This window comes from Hipposideros armiger, unplaced genomic scaffold (genome assembly GCF_001890085.2).
Source record: "Hipposideros armiger isolate ML-2016 unplaced genomic scaffold, ASM189008v1 scaffold_201, whole genome shotgun sequence".
In the NCBI taxonomy this organism is placed as follows: Eukaryota; Metazoa; Chordata; class Mammalia; order Chiroptera; family Hipposideridae; genus Hipposideros; species Hipposideros armiger.
This window is the reverse complement of record NW_017731551.1, coordinates 728,764-748,636: the sequence shown is the minus strand read 5'-3', so window position 1 is coordinate 748,636 and position 19,873 is coordinate 728,764. Positions and strand designations below refer to the sequence as shown.

Here is a 19,873-nt window from a genome sequence, read left to right as displayed (position 1 = left end):
TATTTTGTAAAAATCAGTTTATCGGGTATGGCATATTACATCATAAACATACCATAATTTATTTCTCCAGTTTCATATTGATTTCTAATATTTTATTATTTAAGAAATGTAGTGAACTTCCTGCTACATGTTTCCTTCTGTGTTGCAGGATGTATATGTGGTTTTAACTTTACCTGATATTGGAGAATTTATTTTCTCATTAGGAATATTCAAGAATCAGTATGTGAAAAGGGCTTGAAGAGTTACAGTAATATTCTAGGTACAATAGGCATCAGTTTCTTTCAGCTTTAAAAGTCCCAGCCATGTAGAGATAGGAAAAGTTCGATTTTAACATCCTATCCACAATGTTGCGTAACCTACTATATAAAAAAAAAATCAAAAGGGAAATTTTAAATTCTGGGAGGTAAAAATTCTATTTATTAGAATTTGTAGGAAAGACTAAAGTGGTATTCACAGAATGGTTTATGGCTCTGTATTGGTATCAGAAAACTGGTATCTGCCAGTTGAGGAAAATGATTGTGCAAAGAAGCAATCAGTGTGATAAACTGAAAGAATCCCAGAGTAGAGAACAAGGAAACAAAACAAAAATAGTAAAGACACACGTCAATGACAACGAGAATAAAGCAAACTTAATAGATGACAAACCAAGAATAAGATTTTTTAAATGGTTTTTAAAAAAGGTAAATAAGACAGACAGAATTATGAGAAAAGGCATAAGAAAATACATATGGGAAACGGAGAGAACTGTAACTGTGACCCTTTCCCCTTCAAACCCATTTCTGACCAAACCCCCTTAGGTCTCCCCAGGGTTTTCTCATCGTTTTAAACTTTAATTATCAGATCCATCAACCTTCCTCCTGCTTCAGGGAGATGGAGGCAGAAAGAACAAAGAGAAAGAATTAGATTTATGTAATTACTGGGACTTGTTGCGTTATATTATAATTCCATATACAAGAAACATAATTGTTAGGGAAAAATATATGTACATATAATATATAGAGAGAGACCACTTATACCTAGGTGCTCTAGGAGAGGCTATAATTCCAAAGAAAAGTGGACAATGCATATAGGGTCTTCAAAACTTTAGGAGCATAATAAAAAACAATGTCTAAGAATCAGTTTTGAAATAAATTGGTGAGAGATGGTTGTCTCACATTATTACAGCTAGGACCATAGAGAATTTGTCTTTAAGTTAAAAAAAAAACTTTCAGTATCTAAGAAAGTTCTACTTAAAGTAACGTGATTCTGGAAAGAGATTTGCTATTATCACTGATCCTACCACCACAATTAATGACATGAGTATATTTCATTTTTGACAGAAGCTTCATTGACAAGGAAGGAATTCATTAAAATTTTTGCAGGGAGAATCTATTTGAATTCTAAAAAAGACTTTTTTCAACTTAGGATCTATGAGATTTTTTTTTTAAAGGCACTCAATGAAAACTGATGAAACGCAGTGAAAATTCTTCCCAAGTTTTCTTTGCGACTAGGACAGAATTAACTGAGTCAGAATAGTTCAAGGAAAGCAGGTAAAGGAACTGGGAGGTATTCTTTAATTTCTAAATAAGAATAACCTTTTTTAGTTCTTGTATTTTGTGGTTTGTGTGAAACCCCCACATTGACTGAAGGAGAAGCACTTTTTCTTAGTATCCCCAGGACATAAACCTGAAAGAGTGAAGATGAAGGTCACACAGGTAAAAATAGAATATCTTGCCACTAGACTAAGGCACTGGGAGACAGTGTAATGAGTCACCCAAAGGCAGATACTCAATCCAGACATCTGTGTCTAGGCAGGTATCTGTTTCCCGATCAGCTAAGCAGGGCTAATGGGATTTTTATGATAGTCAGAGCATTTCTGTCTCTTACCAAAGATAATGTTGTCAAAAATAGAACTATAATGAGTCTGCTCTGATTTATAATCTCATTGGGATTCCAAGAAACAGGCTGAGCCATTCGTTCAATCATTCATTTATTCAGCAAATAAATATTGAGCACCTTCTAGGTAGGAACAATATATATATCTAGGCACTGAAGAAATAAAACTAAATGAATAATTATTATCCTTGAACAGCTCATGTTCAAAAGGGAACTATTACATAAACCAATTATTCTATCTTCTTCTGATAAGTGCTGTAATGGATATGTGTATAGAGTGTTCTGGAAGCAAGAGGAAAGAGAATTTGAAGCTTCCTCAACATTTCACTTTTTTATTTTATTTTATTTCTTGGGAACATTTCTTTAGGTACAATGATCAAGCAAGCATTTCAGTGAGCGATGTCAGTTTTTAAATATTATATTGAGCTTTTGTTGTTGTTTTAATTCAATTTATGCAAACAAAAAGAAAAAAGACAAAACAATTCATGCATTTCTCCCACCCCTTACCCGCTGCCTCTGGCGACCACCAATCTGTTCTCTGTGTCTATGAGCTTGCTTTTTTTTTTTTAACATATGTATAAGAGTCCACATATAAGAGAAATCATACAGTATTTGTCTTTCTCTGTCTGATTTATCTCAGCATGATGTCCTCAAGTTCCATCCACGTTGTCGCAAATAACACTTAGGTTGTTTCCATATCTTCGTTATTGTAAATAATGCTGTCATGAACATAGGGGTGCGTACGTCTTTTCAAATTAATGTTTTGGATTTCTTCAGATAAATACCTAAAAGTGGAATTGCTGGGTCATAACATAGTGCTATTTTTAATTTTTTGGTGGAACCTCCATCTACAGTGGCTGCACCAGTTTACATTCCACAAAACAGTGCACAAGTTTTCCCTTTTCTCCACATCCTTGCCAATACTTGCAATTCCTTGTCTTTTTGATGACAGCCATTCTAACAGGTGTGAGGTGATATCTCATTGTGTTTTTGATTTGCATTTCCCTGATGATTAGTGATGGAGAGCACTTCATGAACTGTTAGCCATCTATATGTCTTCTTTGGAAAAATGTTTATTCAGATCTCCTGCCCATCTTATAATCGAGTTGTTCAGGGTTTTTTTGTATTGAGTTCTGTGAGTTCTTTATATATTTTGGATGTTTGCACTTATCAGATATGTGAATTGCAAATATTTTCTCCCATTCAGCAGGTTACCTTTTCGTTCTGATGATGGTTTCCTTTGCTGTGCAGAAGCTTTTTGGTTTGATGTCTGTTTTCGCTTTTGTTCCTTTTGGCTTTGGTGTCAGATTCAAAAAAACCATCGCCAAGACCTATGTCAAGGAGCTTGCCAGCTATGTTTTTGTCTAGAAGTCTTATGGTTTCAGGTCTTACATTCAAGTCTTTAGCCCATTTTAAGTTGATTTTTGTGTGTGGTGTAAGATAGTGGTCCGGTGTCATTGTTTTGCATGCGGCTGCCCAGTTTTCCCAACACCATTTATTGAAGAGACTGTCCTTTCCTCAATATATCCTTGGCTCCTTTGTCATAAGTTATTGACCATACATGCATGAGTTTATTTCTGGGCTCTCTTTTCTAATCCATTGATCGATATATCTGTTTTTATGTCACTATCACACTGTTGTAATTACTATAGCTTTGTAATATTTTGAATCATCGGGAAAGTCATGGCATACTTTTCTATGTTTTTCAATGCAAAAATGCATCATGATTTTCCTGATGACCCAATAGTTTGAAATCAGGAAGCAATGCCTCCAGCTAGCTTTGTTCTTCTCTCTCAAGAATGCCTTGGCTTTAAAAATGTGTGTGTGTATCCAAAGTAATCTAAAAGAGGCAGTAGAACACAATGACCATGTGATATATAGATGATGTATTACAGAATTGTACACCTGAAACCTATGTAACTTTACTAACCACTGTCACCCCAATAAACTTTAATACAAATAAATAAATAAATAAAATAAAATGAAGTGGTACAAATTCACATTTAATATAGTATACGATACATTCAGTGATACATTTAGCTACTATAAGCTTTACAACGTACAATTTATTCAAATGGCTAAACTGGTCAGTGGTTAAGGGGACAGTTATGTGCCAGAAAGATATTTTTCAGCATAGTTTAATGAAAATATAAAAGCTCTTTGTCCAAATGAGAACCATCTTCATTATGTACTTGGTTTTGCTTTTTTTTTAAAGGCCACTGAAACGGATAAAATGATCTGAACGTGATAGAGGCACATAGGCGCACAGCCAGGGCCCCTTCACGTGGCAGTAACAGTGCATTTCACATTAACTCACGGGTCAGGTCTGCAAATGATTTCATGGCATTGCTTTGGCTGGAGCAGCAGTTTTAGGCAGCGCGCAGATAAACATGGGGATGTGACATGGGAAGCAATGACCTTATGCAACCTTAATGATGGCCGAATATTATCAAATGAAAACTAAAATAAAAGCACTCGATAGTAGAAAACACTTGTGAAGCTAGAGCTCCACGTAATGTGTTACTTTATAAAAATTTTTTAATCACGTTAGCATAGTTTTTAACATTATTATGAAGTAATGTTAATTCTTTGCATTAACAGACATTTGAAAAAAGAAAACAGTCAAACATGCCATGTGGTGGTCTAAAAATCATATACACACACACACACACACACACACACACATATATATATATAATGTATATTATATATATATATATATACACACACACACACACATATATGTATGTAAATGGTGTCACTCAATACTTGCTAAAATGAATGCAAAGCTTACAGAATCTAACATCTTATACTGCAATATTTGTTATGGAAACAAGAGGAAATAGAATTTGCTGCTTCCTCCACATCTCACTTTTTTCCTTTTTTTATGGAAAGGAGGAGTATTTAAAGAACTAATGAAAAATATTAGCCTCAAAAAAAAGAAAAGCTTTTTAAGGGTTCTATGCTTATTTAACCTTTGCCCATGAGCAAATAAGTACCTGATTTTCATCATTATATAACCAGAAATGCACCTCAAATAATGAATGACATCAATGATAGTTTAGCATCACTACTATATGTGTGCTTAAGGAAGTTTGTAGAACTGGCAAGTTATTTAGAGAGATCCAAAACTCGTAATAATACATTAAACTGAAAAATTGCCCTTTTTTTTTGTAATCTGTAATTCTGAACCTCCATATCAAGAAGATAGTCCTGAAACCTCCCCCCTTCCAAAACCTTAGAAGGTTCTGATCTGAACGTAGGAGCACTTGCTTCATTCCGTCTTGTCTTCAGCTATCTCCTTTCCCCAATTTCCCCTTGGAACATTAGGTGGTGGCCTGACTCGAATAAAAAAGATAATTGTGCCTATTGTCAAAGTTCCAAGTTCGCCACAGGAAGACAGACTATTGACAGTGATTTGGGTTGTGGAAATATCCTTCAAACATCACAATCAGATAAGAGGGAGAAAATTAATCTTCTTAGTGGGGTGCAGGTTTCGCTGGGATATATCTTAGAGATGATATCAGGACTGTCAGGATAGAGACAGCCCCTTGCATCTGTTTTACTAAGGTAGTTGGCTCCCATCCCTACTTACCTCTGACTGGTCCAAATCTTGTTCTCCGCGGCTTATCACTCGGGCTAGAAAAACTGCATTATAACTGATATGTATCTTCCTTTTCTTTTTTTTTTTTTCTCCCTGCCTTACCTCAAGTTGTTACCCTCTCTATTTAGCCAAGAGCATGGTAATAGTCTATTTCTTTATGTGCATAAAATATTTAATAAGAGTTCTTTTTCTGTTCTTTATATATGTGCCCCTCAAACAGTTACGCATACCGGGGCCCTCAAGCTTCTGTTGGATATGGAGTTCCATTTCCATTTCCAAGTTTAGTTATTGGCAGAGCCAGAATAGAATTCTTTATGTGCCAGCTCTTATTTTGGCCCATATTGGGAAGAAAAAAAAAACGGACTAAGGTAAACATACTCTGATATTAAACATCCATTTTATTGAAAATGATGCCAAGAAATTCCGCCCCTCCATTTTCCGGAGCTCCAAGTTTTGCCAACGATTACAGCATGAGGAAATGTTATTACTGTGAAGTGGCTCACTTTGCTCATGTGTACAAGATGGTGGCCTTACCTACTCACACTTCGGGACTATTGTGAATGTGAAGGGAAGTTGACTGGATGCTTCTTTAAAGTATGTGAGCTTTTTGGAAGGAAAACTGGATTGCTCGTTCCGTATCCACAGCACTTGGCACCATAGCCAGTAAGTATATCAGGCACTTAATAAGGCAGCTTGTTGGATAAATGTAGGAATGGTGAATGTTAGAGAAATTGTGCTCCATCAAACCCAAATAGAACGTCTGTTTGTAGTGCTGTAGGTAACCCAGTGCTAATCCCATAGCCGTTGGCACAAAACGATGTATAAAATGTTAAACAGCTTTGTTAGGCTGTGGAATCCATTTACATCTTTCAAATTTTAATAAGGATCTGTTTGATCCAGGGAATTCACATATTAAAATCTTGAAGCTGCACCGAATCGCTGGCTCAGAGAGATGTTTCTGGTTTACAAATGAGTCAGTAAAAGTGACTGCGATGGGTGTGAGAAGTAGTAGGCGCTGTCCGTGAGCAAGGTGGTGGGGTGGGGTCGGGAGGAAGAACCCTCCCATGTCCTGTCTCTGGATTATTTCGGCTATGTCAGTGACATTTAGTCCTCGAAGAGGCGTTAGATGTCCTTTGGATGGAGGGGAAGAACTGTGGCATGTGGGGAACCATACACCATCCAAATTTTAGGGAGGGAACAAAATGCTAGGACCTCCTAGGGATTCTCGACCGAAGGAGACCTGGCAAAGCCAAGGCACCAGGAAGCATGGAGTCCATATGTGCAGAAAAGTCCTTTTCCTGAGTCAGCGAACAGGCAGAGGCCATGGAAATGGGCCTCTCAGGGGCTTACTGGAGTCTTCTTTAAAAGCAAAACAAAGGGGGTTTCTCATTCCTTCTGATGCACTCTGCTTTGGGACATTAAGGAAAGCTAGTAGGAAGGCGACAGAGTCTTTTGTGACAAAACCACTTAAGCCCCATTCTACAACCGGAAAAATGACACCTTCATCCCCCTCTTCACTCAGAAGTTAGAGAGAGGAGTGTGAAGCCCGTAGAGGAATGGGAGTTGCCCTTGTTTTCCGTGGCTGTGCTAGAAAAGTGAGGGCTTGGGTGCTTGGCCTTTTTTGTATCCTCTGGGGGCAGCCATGTGCTGATGGCGCAGTCACTGTGCCATTCATTTTTGTGCACTTGAGCCTCTCATCCCTTGAACCAGTCACTGGATCTTTCTTAAGGGCCTCGTGGTGACAGCTTGACACTGAAATCTCATTAGTTGGGTAAATGGAGTAGAGACATAGAGTAAATTGGATGGGATCCAAGCTAAAACAAATTGGCGTAGATGTCTGGGATGTTAGTCCTACAAAATGATGGCATGTCCCCTCGAGGGCCCAGTTTCTAAGCATTGGGATTAAAATTCCATCAAGAGGGCCCCAGAGCATGCTGGGAAAATGTCCATGCTATTAGGAAAGGGGCACAGATTCTAAAGATTCGAACAGTGATTTTTGTCCTTCCTTTTTGAAAGGGGAAGCATTCAAAGTTAAGTCCACTGTCCTGTCATTCTGAGCGGATGCCACCCACGTACCTCGGGGCACATGCAGTGGACATGGACACGTCACTGGGCTTCCACAGCTCATTTTAGCAACAGGAGAGATGGTGGGACACAACTTCTCCTTCCCTTAGATTGTCACTTTGGAAGTAAGGCTGCCTGTCAGGATCTGAGCTAAATATTTGTTTTTAATTCTAACAATCAAAAAAGAGAGACAAAGCCATAGTTTGTCCTGAATGTGGCTTTCATACATCTACCTGCGACGTGAAGCATTCTGCATATAAGTCCTTCCTTCTGACCGCTGTTCCTGGGCCTAACCTTTCCAAGGCTGTCCTCGTCCCCTGTCCTTCCTCTGAAGGTCACTGAGGAAACAGCTCATTACTGCCTCACCTCTTTTCCTCCTGCCAACCTCCACAGAGCCGGGCAGAGGCCCCGGGAGCACAGGTGAGGAAGTGCTGGGGACAGCAAGGCGGTCCTAGTGGGTCTCTGTGTCCTGCCCTTCTGCTCCTCGTCCATTTTACCCCCTTCTTCAGAGTCCAGGGATTTCAGTGTCCAAAGGTCTGCTGCAAGGTTTCAGGAGCTTCCTGACAACTTGCTGTCTAAGAACTCACCTACAAAATCATCTGTTAATCCTTTTGCTTTTTTCTCAACTTCCCACCAAAACTCTTAGTTTCTTCAGTGTGCCTGCCTTAGACAAGCAATTTGATGAAATCGATTTAAAGTATAAATGATAATTAGATAATTTTGAAATCCTTCCAAAAATATTTGCACATTTCAGGCTGGAGGGACGTTGACCAGTAATCACTGGTTGTGCTCAGGAGCGGGGTCAGGGATGCGAAGAGGATGCCTTTTGTGCCATTAGAAATGGGGGGTGGGGGTGGTTGGGGATTATATAGAGTGTGGAACTTCTCTCAAGAACCTCTGGGGAGCCCTGAACCCACAGCCCTAAGGAGACTGGGACACGAAACAATTCTACATCATGAAGAAACTACTTGTTTGGAATACAAGAACATGGGGATGACCTTTCCCCTTTTCCTACGTATTCTGGCTCTTGTATTAATCATCAAGTGTAAGAGCAACAACCACTACACACAGTGCTTTCCAGTTTTGTCCAATACCCCGTGTGATGCACGGCTCACTCCGCCACCTCCTGAGAATTTCCTTGAAGGAGGGATGAAATGTTATCAGTGCAGTATCTCCCACCACTCCTGGCATGGAGTCAGCACACAGCAGAGCTCAATAATCAAACACCAAATGAATCGAATTAGCCTCTAAGGTAGAGTCTGGGGAGCCCATTTTCACGTCTTTTCTCAATATTACTATGATTTACTTGTATTCATTTATTGTTTGTCAGAATATGATGAGATGTATTGTTTTACTCTTTCCTCCTTTACTGTTTTTGCTCGTTTATAATACATGACTCAGAAACCATCCTTCCCTTAGATGCAGAAGAATTGAGAGGAGACAGACACTTCAGATTCTGCTTCCCAGGCCAGTGTCTTGACCATGAATTCCTTCTTCCAAGAAGTGGCTGAGGTGGGAGGAGATGTTGATAGAAAAACTTCAGGGATATATTCCTTATCTTCAGGAAAAGTGCCAAAGCAGCTCCCAATTCCGCCCTTTTTTTTTCTTCCATTTTTCTAAAGCAGGATTCAGGAGCCCTTACTCAATTTCATAAAAGCACTGAGCTGTGGGTAAACCCTTACTCAGTCATCTTGGCCCACAAAGTAGGTATTGCATATCTTGAATCATGCAATGTAGGAGATGACCTTTTGTATAAGTTTCTTGTGTTGACACTAAATATGGGACTCACGTGATTTGCTTTTACAACCCGGAGCCTTGTGTTTCCATGTATGTGTTAAGAAAAAAAAGCCCACATTTACAAAACTCCAGATGGATTGTGTCTCAACAGGAGCTGTTGGCCAGGGCTCCCAGAGTCACCAGGATAAAGCCAGCAGCTCAGCTTTTTCTAAAGGGTTCTCCCAATTGGCTTTCTGCGTTGGATGCTAGAATAATAACATGTCTGTTCTATTCTTTTACTCCCTTTCTAGTACTAAAGCAGGCAGCTATATTTCAAATACTTATTTCTAATGTGAGGCATCACATCTTTAATTTCGGCATGACCGTATAGTGTCTAAAATACATTTTATTTTATGTCTCCTAAATGCTAAAATATTCCCCAGCAGTGTTCATATTTTAGGTAGTAAGAAAAAGTGGGATGCTCAAGTTTTCATGTTGAGTGAACTTGTTAAGTATTAGTTTCTTCAACGTCGTCTCTTTAATCTATTATTTTCCTATGTCCACCGCCCACTTCAGCCCCTTTCTGCTCCTCTTTACCCACACAGTTCTGACTCCTTCCCCCTCATTTTGTTGCAGTTCTTAGCGATGAACAGTAGGTGGCAGTAAAATTTCAAGCTCAAAGGGCAGTTCACCCTTAGCAAACTGATTAAGGAGTGTGTGCAGGAGACATTGAATTGTATAAGCTAGTGGTAAAACAGAGGTATTTTCGAAAGGCCAAATATAACTAAACACAGCTTATTTAAAAAAAACACAAGATGTTTCAAGTATAGCTCACGCGGGGATCCTCAGGGCAGATATTTGGGTAGGAGAGTCTTAAAGAATAGGAAATTAGGAGAAGGAAGGGAATTAGTGGACATTGACATCAAATGACGCACTCACAAGCAACCTTTCTTATTTGAGTTCTGGGACTTATTTCTTTACCTCCGCACAAATGCCCATCTCCCGTTCCTTCCTTCGATTTTGCTCTTTCTACAGCCCTCCCCTCTGTTGGTGGTGAATGTTACCTTTGAGGCTATTTGGCAGCCCCTGAATGGGTTTGTGGCCACTTGAACAGAGAATGTGTTTGTCTTTCTCTCGTTTCAATGCCACTTTGTGTGGCTGCTGTAACTTTCATCTCTCTCGCTCTCATTCTCGCCTGTACTCTCTTTTACTGTATGTGCTTTGTGCATTGTCTTCACAGCAATATTCATAATTAGAGGGAGGGAAAGCAAACAAAGAGAAGATTGTATAGTTAATGGGGATTCTCAGTGCTAAGGGGTATGGGGTTCTAGTGTCCCTAGTTAGAGATGCTTTGGGGCTAGAGTAATGGTGGTAAAGATGTCACCTAGATCTATGATCTCACTATTTCTCCCTCAAGCCCCTCAAAATAATATCATCGGCTGGACATAGCAGTCCTCTAGCAGCACACACTCTTGAGGGTAACTCAAGGGAGAAAAGTTACTGTCCAGAAATAATCATCTACAGCCATGCTTTCAAATCACATTAAGTCTTGCTTTGGCTCACTTGATTTCAATGAAAATTCTTCATCCACCAACAGGAAATAAATTGGACGTGTGTAGCATCATCCCTTCAAGGTAAACGAGAGAACACCCAAGGCGGTGTTTCTAAAACAGTGCTGGCCCCCTTGAAATGTGCCTGGGAGGGGTGCCCAGCTGGGAAGTCAGTTTCCATGTGGGCCATTTCTCGGGAGTTTGTTAACAGTCCACCAACAATAATGGTTGGGAACAGAGTCTAACCTGGGTGATTTTGCCCAGACTGGAATGTTCCTACTGTTTTTTCAGTAGGAAAATGCACTTTAGGATGTGATAGGAGGCTGTGTTGCAGAGATTGGATTCTACCAAAGTGTGTGGGAGGTGGATGAGCCCAGGCAACTCGCACAGCTGTGGTCAGGAGAGAAATGACAGTAGAATGACAAAGGAGAGAGGACAGGAACGCTCTGAGCTGATATAAAGCTGAACTCCAGAGGCCTCTGTCTCTCCCTGCGGAGGATGGAAGATCGCCCCATGCTTGGAGGGAGGAGTGTTTTTGCTGTAGTCCTCACCCCAAAAGCTGGAGGACAGAGAGGAAAGGCAGGCAGGAAAACTAGTGAAACGCATGGAGAAGGAGAGTTGCTTTCAAGTGCGTGCTGCTTTGTTCCCCAGTGAGGGCTTCGCAGCCACGGAAAGCTGCTTTGCGGTGTGCCTAGCGGAGTGTGGAGATACCACAGCCTCTGGCTCCCTGTGGCGTTCCTCCTTTGTTTTCTCTCTAATTCCATGATGGGGTCGGCCAGGTAGTAAAGGGCCCCGGCTCCTCCAGCCAGGCCTGTGAGTTGGTAGGAATCTCTGAGCGCTCTCCTCCCCCACCTACAGTTTTAGAGAAATCCTCTTTTGCTGAGTATTTTCAGAATATGAATCCCGGCTCTTGTGCCAGTTCCGACTGGGCTCGAAACCTGTCCTGTGTGTTTATTCCAAGCTCACCTCCATGTGGCGACTCCATCCTTTGGCCAGCTCCCCACCAGGTGATGGTTTAGAAATACTAAGTAGAGGGTACATGTGTTGGGGACACCGGAAAGGGAGATAGACATTCATTTGTGGGGGTGGTTCTCTCCAGAAAGTAATAGAGCCGTGTAGACAGGTTCCCAGTAGCCATCTAATGAATCCTTCATCTTTAGGAAAGGCTATCTACAATGGATATTCTATTGACCTCCTCCAAGGAAGGAAATGATATAGACATTCGAAGGGAGGGAGTCAAGGATGCTACTGAATTAAAACCATGAGATGAAAAGAAAAGCAAAATAAAGAGAGAAACTTACCAAAAAAATCTGTGTTTGAAGCAGTCAGCATCAGGCATGACTGCAAGGTCTTTATTTTAAGAATTCAAGGGACGTTTGCTTGTGGATGCATGCTATGGCTGTTCCAGTTTCAGCGTGGAAATAGTATGATCATTTTGCCCGTTAAGTCACATAATTCCCCATCGAAAAGTCGTGTCCTGTGTTCCTGGAGCGCCCCTCGTTTTCGAGTTCCCATGTGTACCCTAGTTCGAGAAGTGCAGCCTGCGGAGAGAAACATGGATAGTCTACTACTCAGGGTTAACATCGGCAAGCAGACTTTTACCAGCAAATCTTCAAATCAAAATGCATAGAAAAGTAAATCAAAATGAAAAAAGGCGAAACGCTTCCACAAAGCTTAAATGAATGAATAAATAAATGGATCGTTTTTAAGTATGTTTTAACTGTTAGTCTCCTTCTCTTCCCCAGTACAGCGGTGACAGTAGAAAAAGCCCTCAGGTTTTCTCTATAAACGCAGTAATGTGAAGAATCTGGGCGAATCTTTATTCTTTCTCTCTACTGTAGTTTTAGAACTATTTCTTGACCGTGCTATTTCTTCTTTAAGTTTCTGTTCACAGAAGGCTCTATTTCCATCCTTTATTCCTTCCTCCCTTTATATCTTCTTTATTTCTTCCTTCTCTTTGTCCATTTCTAAATTTCTCAGACATCGGTTAATACTCTTTACCTGCTTCATGACGTCATCTTTTTAGTATGGTTCCAGGCTCCGTTTGTCGGCACATCCTTGTCTTGCTTCCGTCTTGGGGTGTTTTTGTGTAGATATCACGCTGGTTCCTTTTTTGTCCATTTCCCATATCTGCATTGGGTAAAGTGTTTCGGAACAGTCAGGTTGGGATGGAGAGAGTGGGTTGGTGTGTTTCCGAAAGTTTGACTTTGCGTCTGCTGGCTTAAACTCTTTCTTAGCACTCAATCGGAGTTCGGTTCTAGTTCTGACTAGCAGGACTCAGGGCTCCAAATAGAAGGCTTTCTGTCAGTGGGTTTTGTGGTACGCGATGCAGCTCGTGTCTCTTAAGTTGACTTAGATCGAAACACTGTCTCTCTGTCTCGCTGAAACTTGGTCCGGTTTTCCTAGACTTGGTAGCTGTCCTTTGTATATGATGACTCTGGTGTACATGCACCTCCTAGTTTAGTCAGAAACGATGTGCCCTTTACTGATTCTCATTCTCTCTGTTATTTCCCATGAATTTCAAAAATAATTGAAGCGCAGAGAAATGAATGTGGAAATCCGCAATCATAGTCTGTAACATATCTTCAGCCTTTGTTCTTGCTTTGTTTGTAGTCTGCTCTCCAGAGCTTGCCTGTTCCAAAGCACAAATAAGAGTGGGTGACCTCTCTGCTTCAGAATTTTGCTCCATTTAGCTTAGATGGTGAATGACAAGTTCGGCTGGGAGGTGGCCCCTCACGCCCTGTACGGCCCCTACCTCTCGTATCTCTAGGCCTAACCTTTATTACTCGTTTACATTTTAGCAACACTGAATTACTTGTATACCTGATAACATATTATGAAATCTCATATCTGCCCTCCGTTTCACATGCCTGTTGCTTCTCCCAGGAATTCTCCTCCTTTCTTACTTACCTGCTAAGCTCCTACTTACCCTGCAAAGCCCAGCTCAGAGGGCTTTTGCTTTCTAAGCCATCTTTCTCCCTTTTGGAGCAGAATTGGTCTCCCTCTCGTCAATGCTACTTCTTTACTCCATATATATACATACACACACGCACATATATAAATATATATAGAGAGATATAGATCAATACATTGTTTTCATTTAATCATAATCATTTATTTACATATTTCTTTCTCTAACAGATTATGAGTTCCTTGAAACCGATTATTTTGTTCATCTTGGCATCCCCATCCCTGGACACAGGGCCTGGTCCTTAATAGGGTCTCAAGTAATAATTATTACTCAGATTTGAATCAACACAAATTGAAAAATTCAGACCTGAATAATAATTATTCAGGTTTGATCAACTAAAAGGAAGATTTTAAAATGCAAGACGTGAGTTTGGTTTTTATTGTTTTACTCTGCTGAATTTGAATGAAATGGAAATAAAAATGTAAACATGAACCCAAACAAATCAAAGAATGCAAAATAAACTATAAGATTCTGTAGGCCATAATAAAAGATGAGTGGCAAGGAAAGACGTGATGAGGAAGTATCCTGGAGTTACTGAACGCTCATCAGAGTTTACATTGTGAGGTCAGATGCTATCTCCAAGACAAAGTGTCTATGGAGGAGAAATAAACATTCTCGGACAAAACACCAGCCTTTCAGGTGCGGTGGGGAGAGGAGGCCGCGAGCTTTCATGGGTCCCTTAGTCGTCAGTTTGAGGAAGATTATCTGTTCCTGGGACTCAACCCCTCTGTTTTAAAAATAACTTCTATTGCTGATTTCACAATATTTCTTCCCTGCTAAGTTCTGTAAAACTTCTGCCCATTTCCAGGCGTAATGTATGATGTACATGTCTTGGTTGTATAATTTAGTGACTCGTTAGAGTGAAAGGTGAAATACTGAGTGAGGATTGAAATACTCCATATGTCTTGAAATTCCACAAATGCAGGCGTGTGGGAGACATTCAGCACAGAAACTCAACGTGACTAACCCTCCGAAAACACTCTGAAATCGATAGCCCTTCCCCACCGCCTGGACTTACCGCAGACTGCATCCCCTTGGGACATGAACGGAGCCATCTGGAATTTTTCAGATTTAATATTAGTGCTTCGCCTTCACAAAAAGGCAAACCCCCAACCCCCCAACCCCCGACCTGAGACACTGAGCCGTTCATTGGCCTGAGTTTTTCTTCGTTTCTGTAACTGTGACAAATTAATTGCAAGCAATCCAAGACATGTTTTTGCTTACTTCCCATCAGAAAGCATCAGGGGTAAAGAACTTTCCTTATTGCTGACTTTTTTTTATGCCATGGGCAGCTTAAGAAATTATATTGTCTCAATATATGTTTTTCTTTAGACTCACCTGCCAATCCTATTTTACCTCTATTCAACACCGTCTCTCTCCTCTTTTATTTTCCTAATCGTATATAGGCCGATGGTGGGTATCTCCATTGCTGGGTACATTAGTTGTCTTTGGCCTTGACAGTGCCCACACTGTCACCAACCTGGAGCTTCAGGGTCATTCCCATGGCTCTTGCCTCACAGCTGGCCTAGGAGCTGACCAACTTGTCTTGAAGGTAGCTTGAAGGTGCCATGATGATTTTCTGAGGCGGTCCTGAATGTGTCTGAATCTGAAGACCAGGGTAGGGGTGCTACAATGTATTCAACACATTTTAATCAGGGGCCCACTATGTTTGAAATAAGATAGGGTCCTAGTTTTCAAGGAGGTCACAACCTAGTGGCGAAGACCAGCGTGGGAACAGTATGAAACAAGAACACCAAGAAGACAGGTCAGACCCATCCAGAGGCCAAGTGGCATTTCTCGAGCAGCTGACTCCGCAGTGATGACTTAGGATGATGTCACATTCCCCCTTACTGCTCCCTCTACCCATCTCCCAGATGCCAGTTTTCTCCTCACCAAATCTTGGGACCTTCTGTCATTTTCACACACAAAAGTTGACTTGAAGAGACCTGTAAGGTTAAATGATGAGACACTTTATCACTGATGACACTATTGTGTCTTTATACTTGACTCTTCACTCACATTATGGACAAAAATATCACTAGTCAGTAGATAAAGTAAAGCAGTGTCAAGGATCCCAAACTAGCTAAAATTTTCCTTAAACTTCTATGCGTCCACTGAATCATTCTTTCTCCAACATTTGTCATCACGTCGCATAAATATAGTGACAATATTAATGGGTAGCTTTATTACCAAACTCTTGCATTTGCTTTTGGTCACCTCCCTGCTGGGAGTGCTGGGAAGCTGATTGTTTAGAGGGGAGGACTCCTCCCAACCGATTTCTTTCTTTTTCCTTCAAGATTCTAACACCTCTGAATCCAGTATCACATGTCTCTCTTTCTCCCCAGAAAAGAAAGAGTTAGTAGTCAAGATTGTATAGTTCAAGCTTGAGGGGACTTCACCCACGTAACCATGTTTGTGTTGCTCAGAGTAACTCAATTAGTAGTCAACTGAGAAAGAAAAGTTTTTATTGTGAAAGGAGTTCATACGATGTTCCATTGCTATTTGACTATCATGATTAGAGCTGAACCTCAAATAGCATGCACAAGTCATTGATTTATAAAAGTTCTGTGGGACCCCAATGGTTGCCCTCTTTCCTTATGCTGATTCTCACAGGTTTAGAGACATACAGCCAGAAATAGAAGGTCAATGTCATTCAAACATTAAATGCCACAAAGAGTGGAAACAAAAGACAACAATGATAACGGTACCTGCCATTTTTTTTACACCTGTCTCATATTTTTTATGGTCTGAATAGATTTCTTTTCACTATGGACGCTCAGCCTAGTGCTTATTTACTTCTCTGGCAGTTTTTCTTTGGAGGCCTGGCCTTGAGCACTTAGTGACACTCTAATATCACAGGATTTCATCTATTACACATTTCTATGAGTTCTCTTTTTTGAATGTGATAAAGCCAGACTTAACTAAGTTTGTACAGTCCTGTAACACCACGCAGTAGAGATTTTAGTGACGTCTGCCACTCAACCAATCCAGGTAAGCTTTGGGAGTTATTAATTGGAATATTCCATGCAATCAACCATTAATTACACTGTCTATTCTACTGAATTTCTAGTTAACTGAATTTTGGGGATTAATTTCTATGAGGTTATTTTTGATCATTGTTGTACTTTTAATTATCAGTATTATTTACAAAAGATTTATCATGCTTATTATCTCATTTTAGGTCACCAGTCTCTTCAGAAGATCACGGTAAGAATCTGTCTTGTACTAATTCAGGATTAAAATTTGAGCTCTGGTCCTTGCATTTCATTGTTGGGGGGAAGAATTATTTAAGAAAATGTGTCTGAAGTGTTTGCCTTGTATTTTGTTTTTAGTGTAAAATATCAAGCACTTTTAAAATCTTAATTCAACATAGCTAAATTTAATGTCTTGTATTTCTTCAAATACATTACAGTCATTTTGATTGACAAATATGAAAGCTGAATATATTCTGCCTGATTGCTGTCCCATCACCAGTCACTTTTTGTGACTTTGGGCGAGCCATATACCTTCTCTGAATCACAGACATTTTAAAATGGGGGTTTGTAATAGACATTCCCAAAAGTCCCTTCCAGTGTGGACATTGGGATTTGCACAGGGCGTTAGGTGTCTGAAATGAGTCTAATTGGTAAGTGCTATGAGTTGTTACCCAGCCTAGGTAAGTTATTTGCATTTTAAGGAACAGCTGTTTTATTCAAAGGCTAAAATGTATGATTTTGTCACATCTACCCTTGGTAGTTGTTTATTTATTCAATAAGTCATTAAAAAATGTTCAATAAGTGTCTACCATGGGTCAGCTATGCTATAGAATCGTGTTATACAAACACGCTATTGTGGTGTATGACACAGAACGTTTCCCCTCAAGGAGCATTATGGGTCTAGTGGGGAAGGGGATGGTAGGCTGACACACACCTACTGCAAAACAAAGTGAAATTCCATGAATTCTTATCAAAGAGGCGTAAACTAGACCTCTAAGAGTGCTACTGGCTTTCTTCATGCATTCCCTAATTTAGCTAAGGGTTCCATTTCCATTCAGCCAGCCAAGTAAAAAAACATGAAAGCTACCTGAAGCATTCCTCCTCATTCCTTGTTTCTACCTGGTCCCTCTGTTTTTTTATATTTCTTTTATCTCTAGTCTCTTTTCCACCCCCATTGCTTTAGCGTAGGGCCTCTCCATGTCTTCACTTGGACTTCTGAAAATGTCTTTTACTGATAATCATACCTCTCTAGATTTCCTTCCTCTAGTTCACTGCATGCCAAGATAGCATGAAACTGATGGTTCCATAGTAAGTATCTACTCCCATTGCCCGAAGGAAGAAATCATGTCAATAGAGCAATGGATTGTATTCACCTTTCCACTATTGTATTTTAATGTGAAATGGAAAGTCCTAAATGATGGAATCTTTGTCTTCCTCTACTGCTTATCACTTCTTTTGGCATCTTTTCCCTTCTATCCATGCTTTCTACTCTAGCAATTCAACATTACATCTAGGCAGTCGACCCCCTAGTGATATCCTACTATTGTGTGCTGGTTTGCGTATCGGTGTTGGTATGACTAGGTTTTTTTATTGCATGCTTAGAGGTCTTTGGGCTTCTAGACTCAAATGATAAACTAAAAACGTGTGTTTGGTTTTTATGTTGAACTCAGGTTCCCCTTAATGACCTTTGTTTGCTTTTGTCTTCTGATCAATAAGCACTTATCCCCCATTCTGAAAATGGAAGGGGACTTCTGAATTACAATTCTCTGGTCCTCTAGGATTTCTTAAGGGGCCATGAGCTATCAGTGAGCATATGTCAGTGACGCTGGAAGTCCTGCAAGGTGACTCCCACCAGAAAGACCTGCTCAGCCCTTACAGCATTTCAGAATTCGTTATCTTAAGAACTGTATTTGTAATTAGTTGAAGAAACATTATCCAAGTTAGAAGGCTTTTATATTTGCATGGCTTGAAAAAATTGTTTACATGTCTATGCCTCTTACTTTGATTCTACAACTTCCAAAAATAATTCAAATATATAATGTGAAATTGTAATGGTGATGATCCTAATAATTTTATTTCAGTTTTTCATCATCATCTGGCCCATGTATTGGGAAAATATTCTTTTCTTTATCACCAAGATTTTCTACTAGTACTTAAAATATGTTTTCTTATGTTTATACATTTTTAAGTGTTCATATTGGATTAGCATAAAATCTCTTGAATGTCATATCATTAAGCTTACATTTGTGCACAGTAACAACAATGCAGAATACTGGTAAGAGCAGTAAGAAGTGGCATTTTTGCTTTCTCAAACTTATGAGTAGAAAAATTGAGGCACACTGGGCAAATGAATTGTGAAATTGGAATATAAAGTCCTATGCCTCTTGACGTTCTATTTTGCTCACTTTCCACCAATGATTGCATTCTCTCATAACTGGTCACTCTACCTTCAAAACAAACTTGATTCTTAAGGAAATCTAATTTTCCCAAGTCCAATAACCCTGGTATTCTCAATTACCGCAGATTACCCTTTCATAGAAAATATGCTTGAATAGTGTGGCTTTGTCATTGACTCTTTCTTAGTTTCTTATCTGTAAGGTGGGGCGAGTCACGTCTACCCTGCCCACATCATGGGACTGCCAGGAATTCAAATGGGAAATTAGCTGCAAAATCACTTTCCAATTTGTTAAAAGCTCCCCCAAAACATAATGCTATTGTCCGAGGCAGTGGGTCTGCATGTGTAAGTTTACTAGTGATGCTTGCTCAGCATCGCACACTGCCTTTGGAAAGTTAAAAGATGTGCTGGGGGGTGGGGGAGGGGGAGATGGTGGTGGTGGTGGTGATGGTGGTTATGGTGGTGGGGATGCATGATTGATGTTGGTGTTGGTGTTGCTGTAGTGGTGGTGATGGCAGTGGTGGTAGTGGTCATGAGGGTGGTGGTGGTGGTGATGATAGAACTGGTGATGGTGGTGGTGGCGGTGGTGATGGTGGAGGAAAACTGTTTCCTTCAACATTATTATTCAATATTAAATTTTCACTGGAAGCCTTCTTCCATCTGGGTGAGGAGTAGTAAAATGGTTAATGCACAATTTAGCTTATAATGTTACAGTAAAGGTTC

General features: G+C 40.1%; 1 protein-coding gene across 9 annotated transcripts in view; it reads left to right on the top strand.

Annotated features, from left to right (window-relative positions):
- The window catches only part of DGKI (diacylglycerol kinase iota), a 258,634-nt gene that overhangs the window by 195,767 nt on the left and 42,994 nt on the right, over nt 1-19,873 (top strand). For all 9 annotated transcript variants that reach the window (XM_019653280.1, XM_019653283.1, XM_019653286.1 and 6 more), the window contains one exon: nt 16,962-16,987. In XM_019653280.1, coding sequence (XP_019508825.1) covers nt 16,962-16,987 — 26 coding nt within the window. The remainder of the gene's footprint in view (nt 1-16,961; nt 16,988-19,873) is intronic.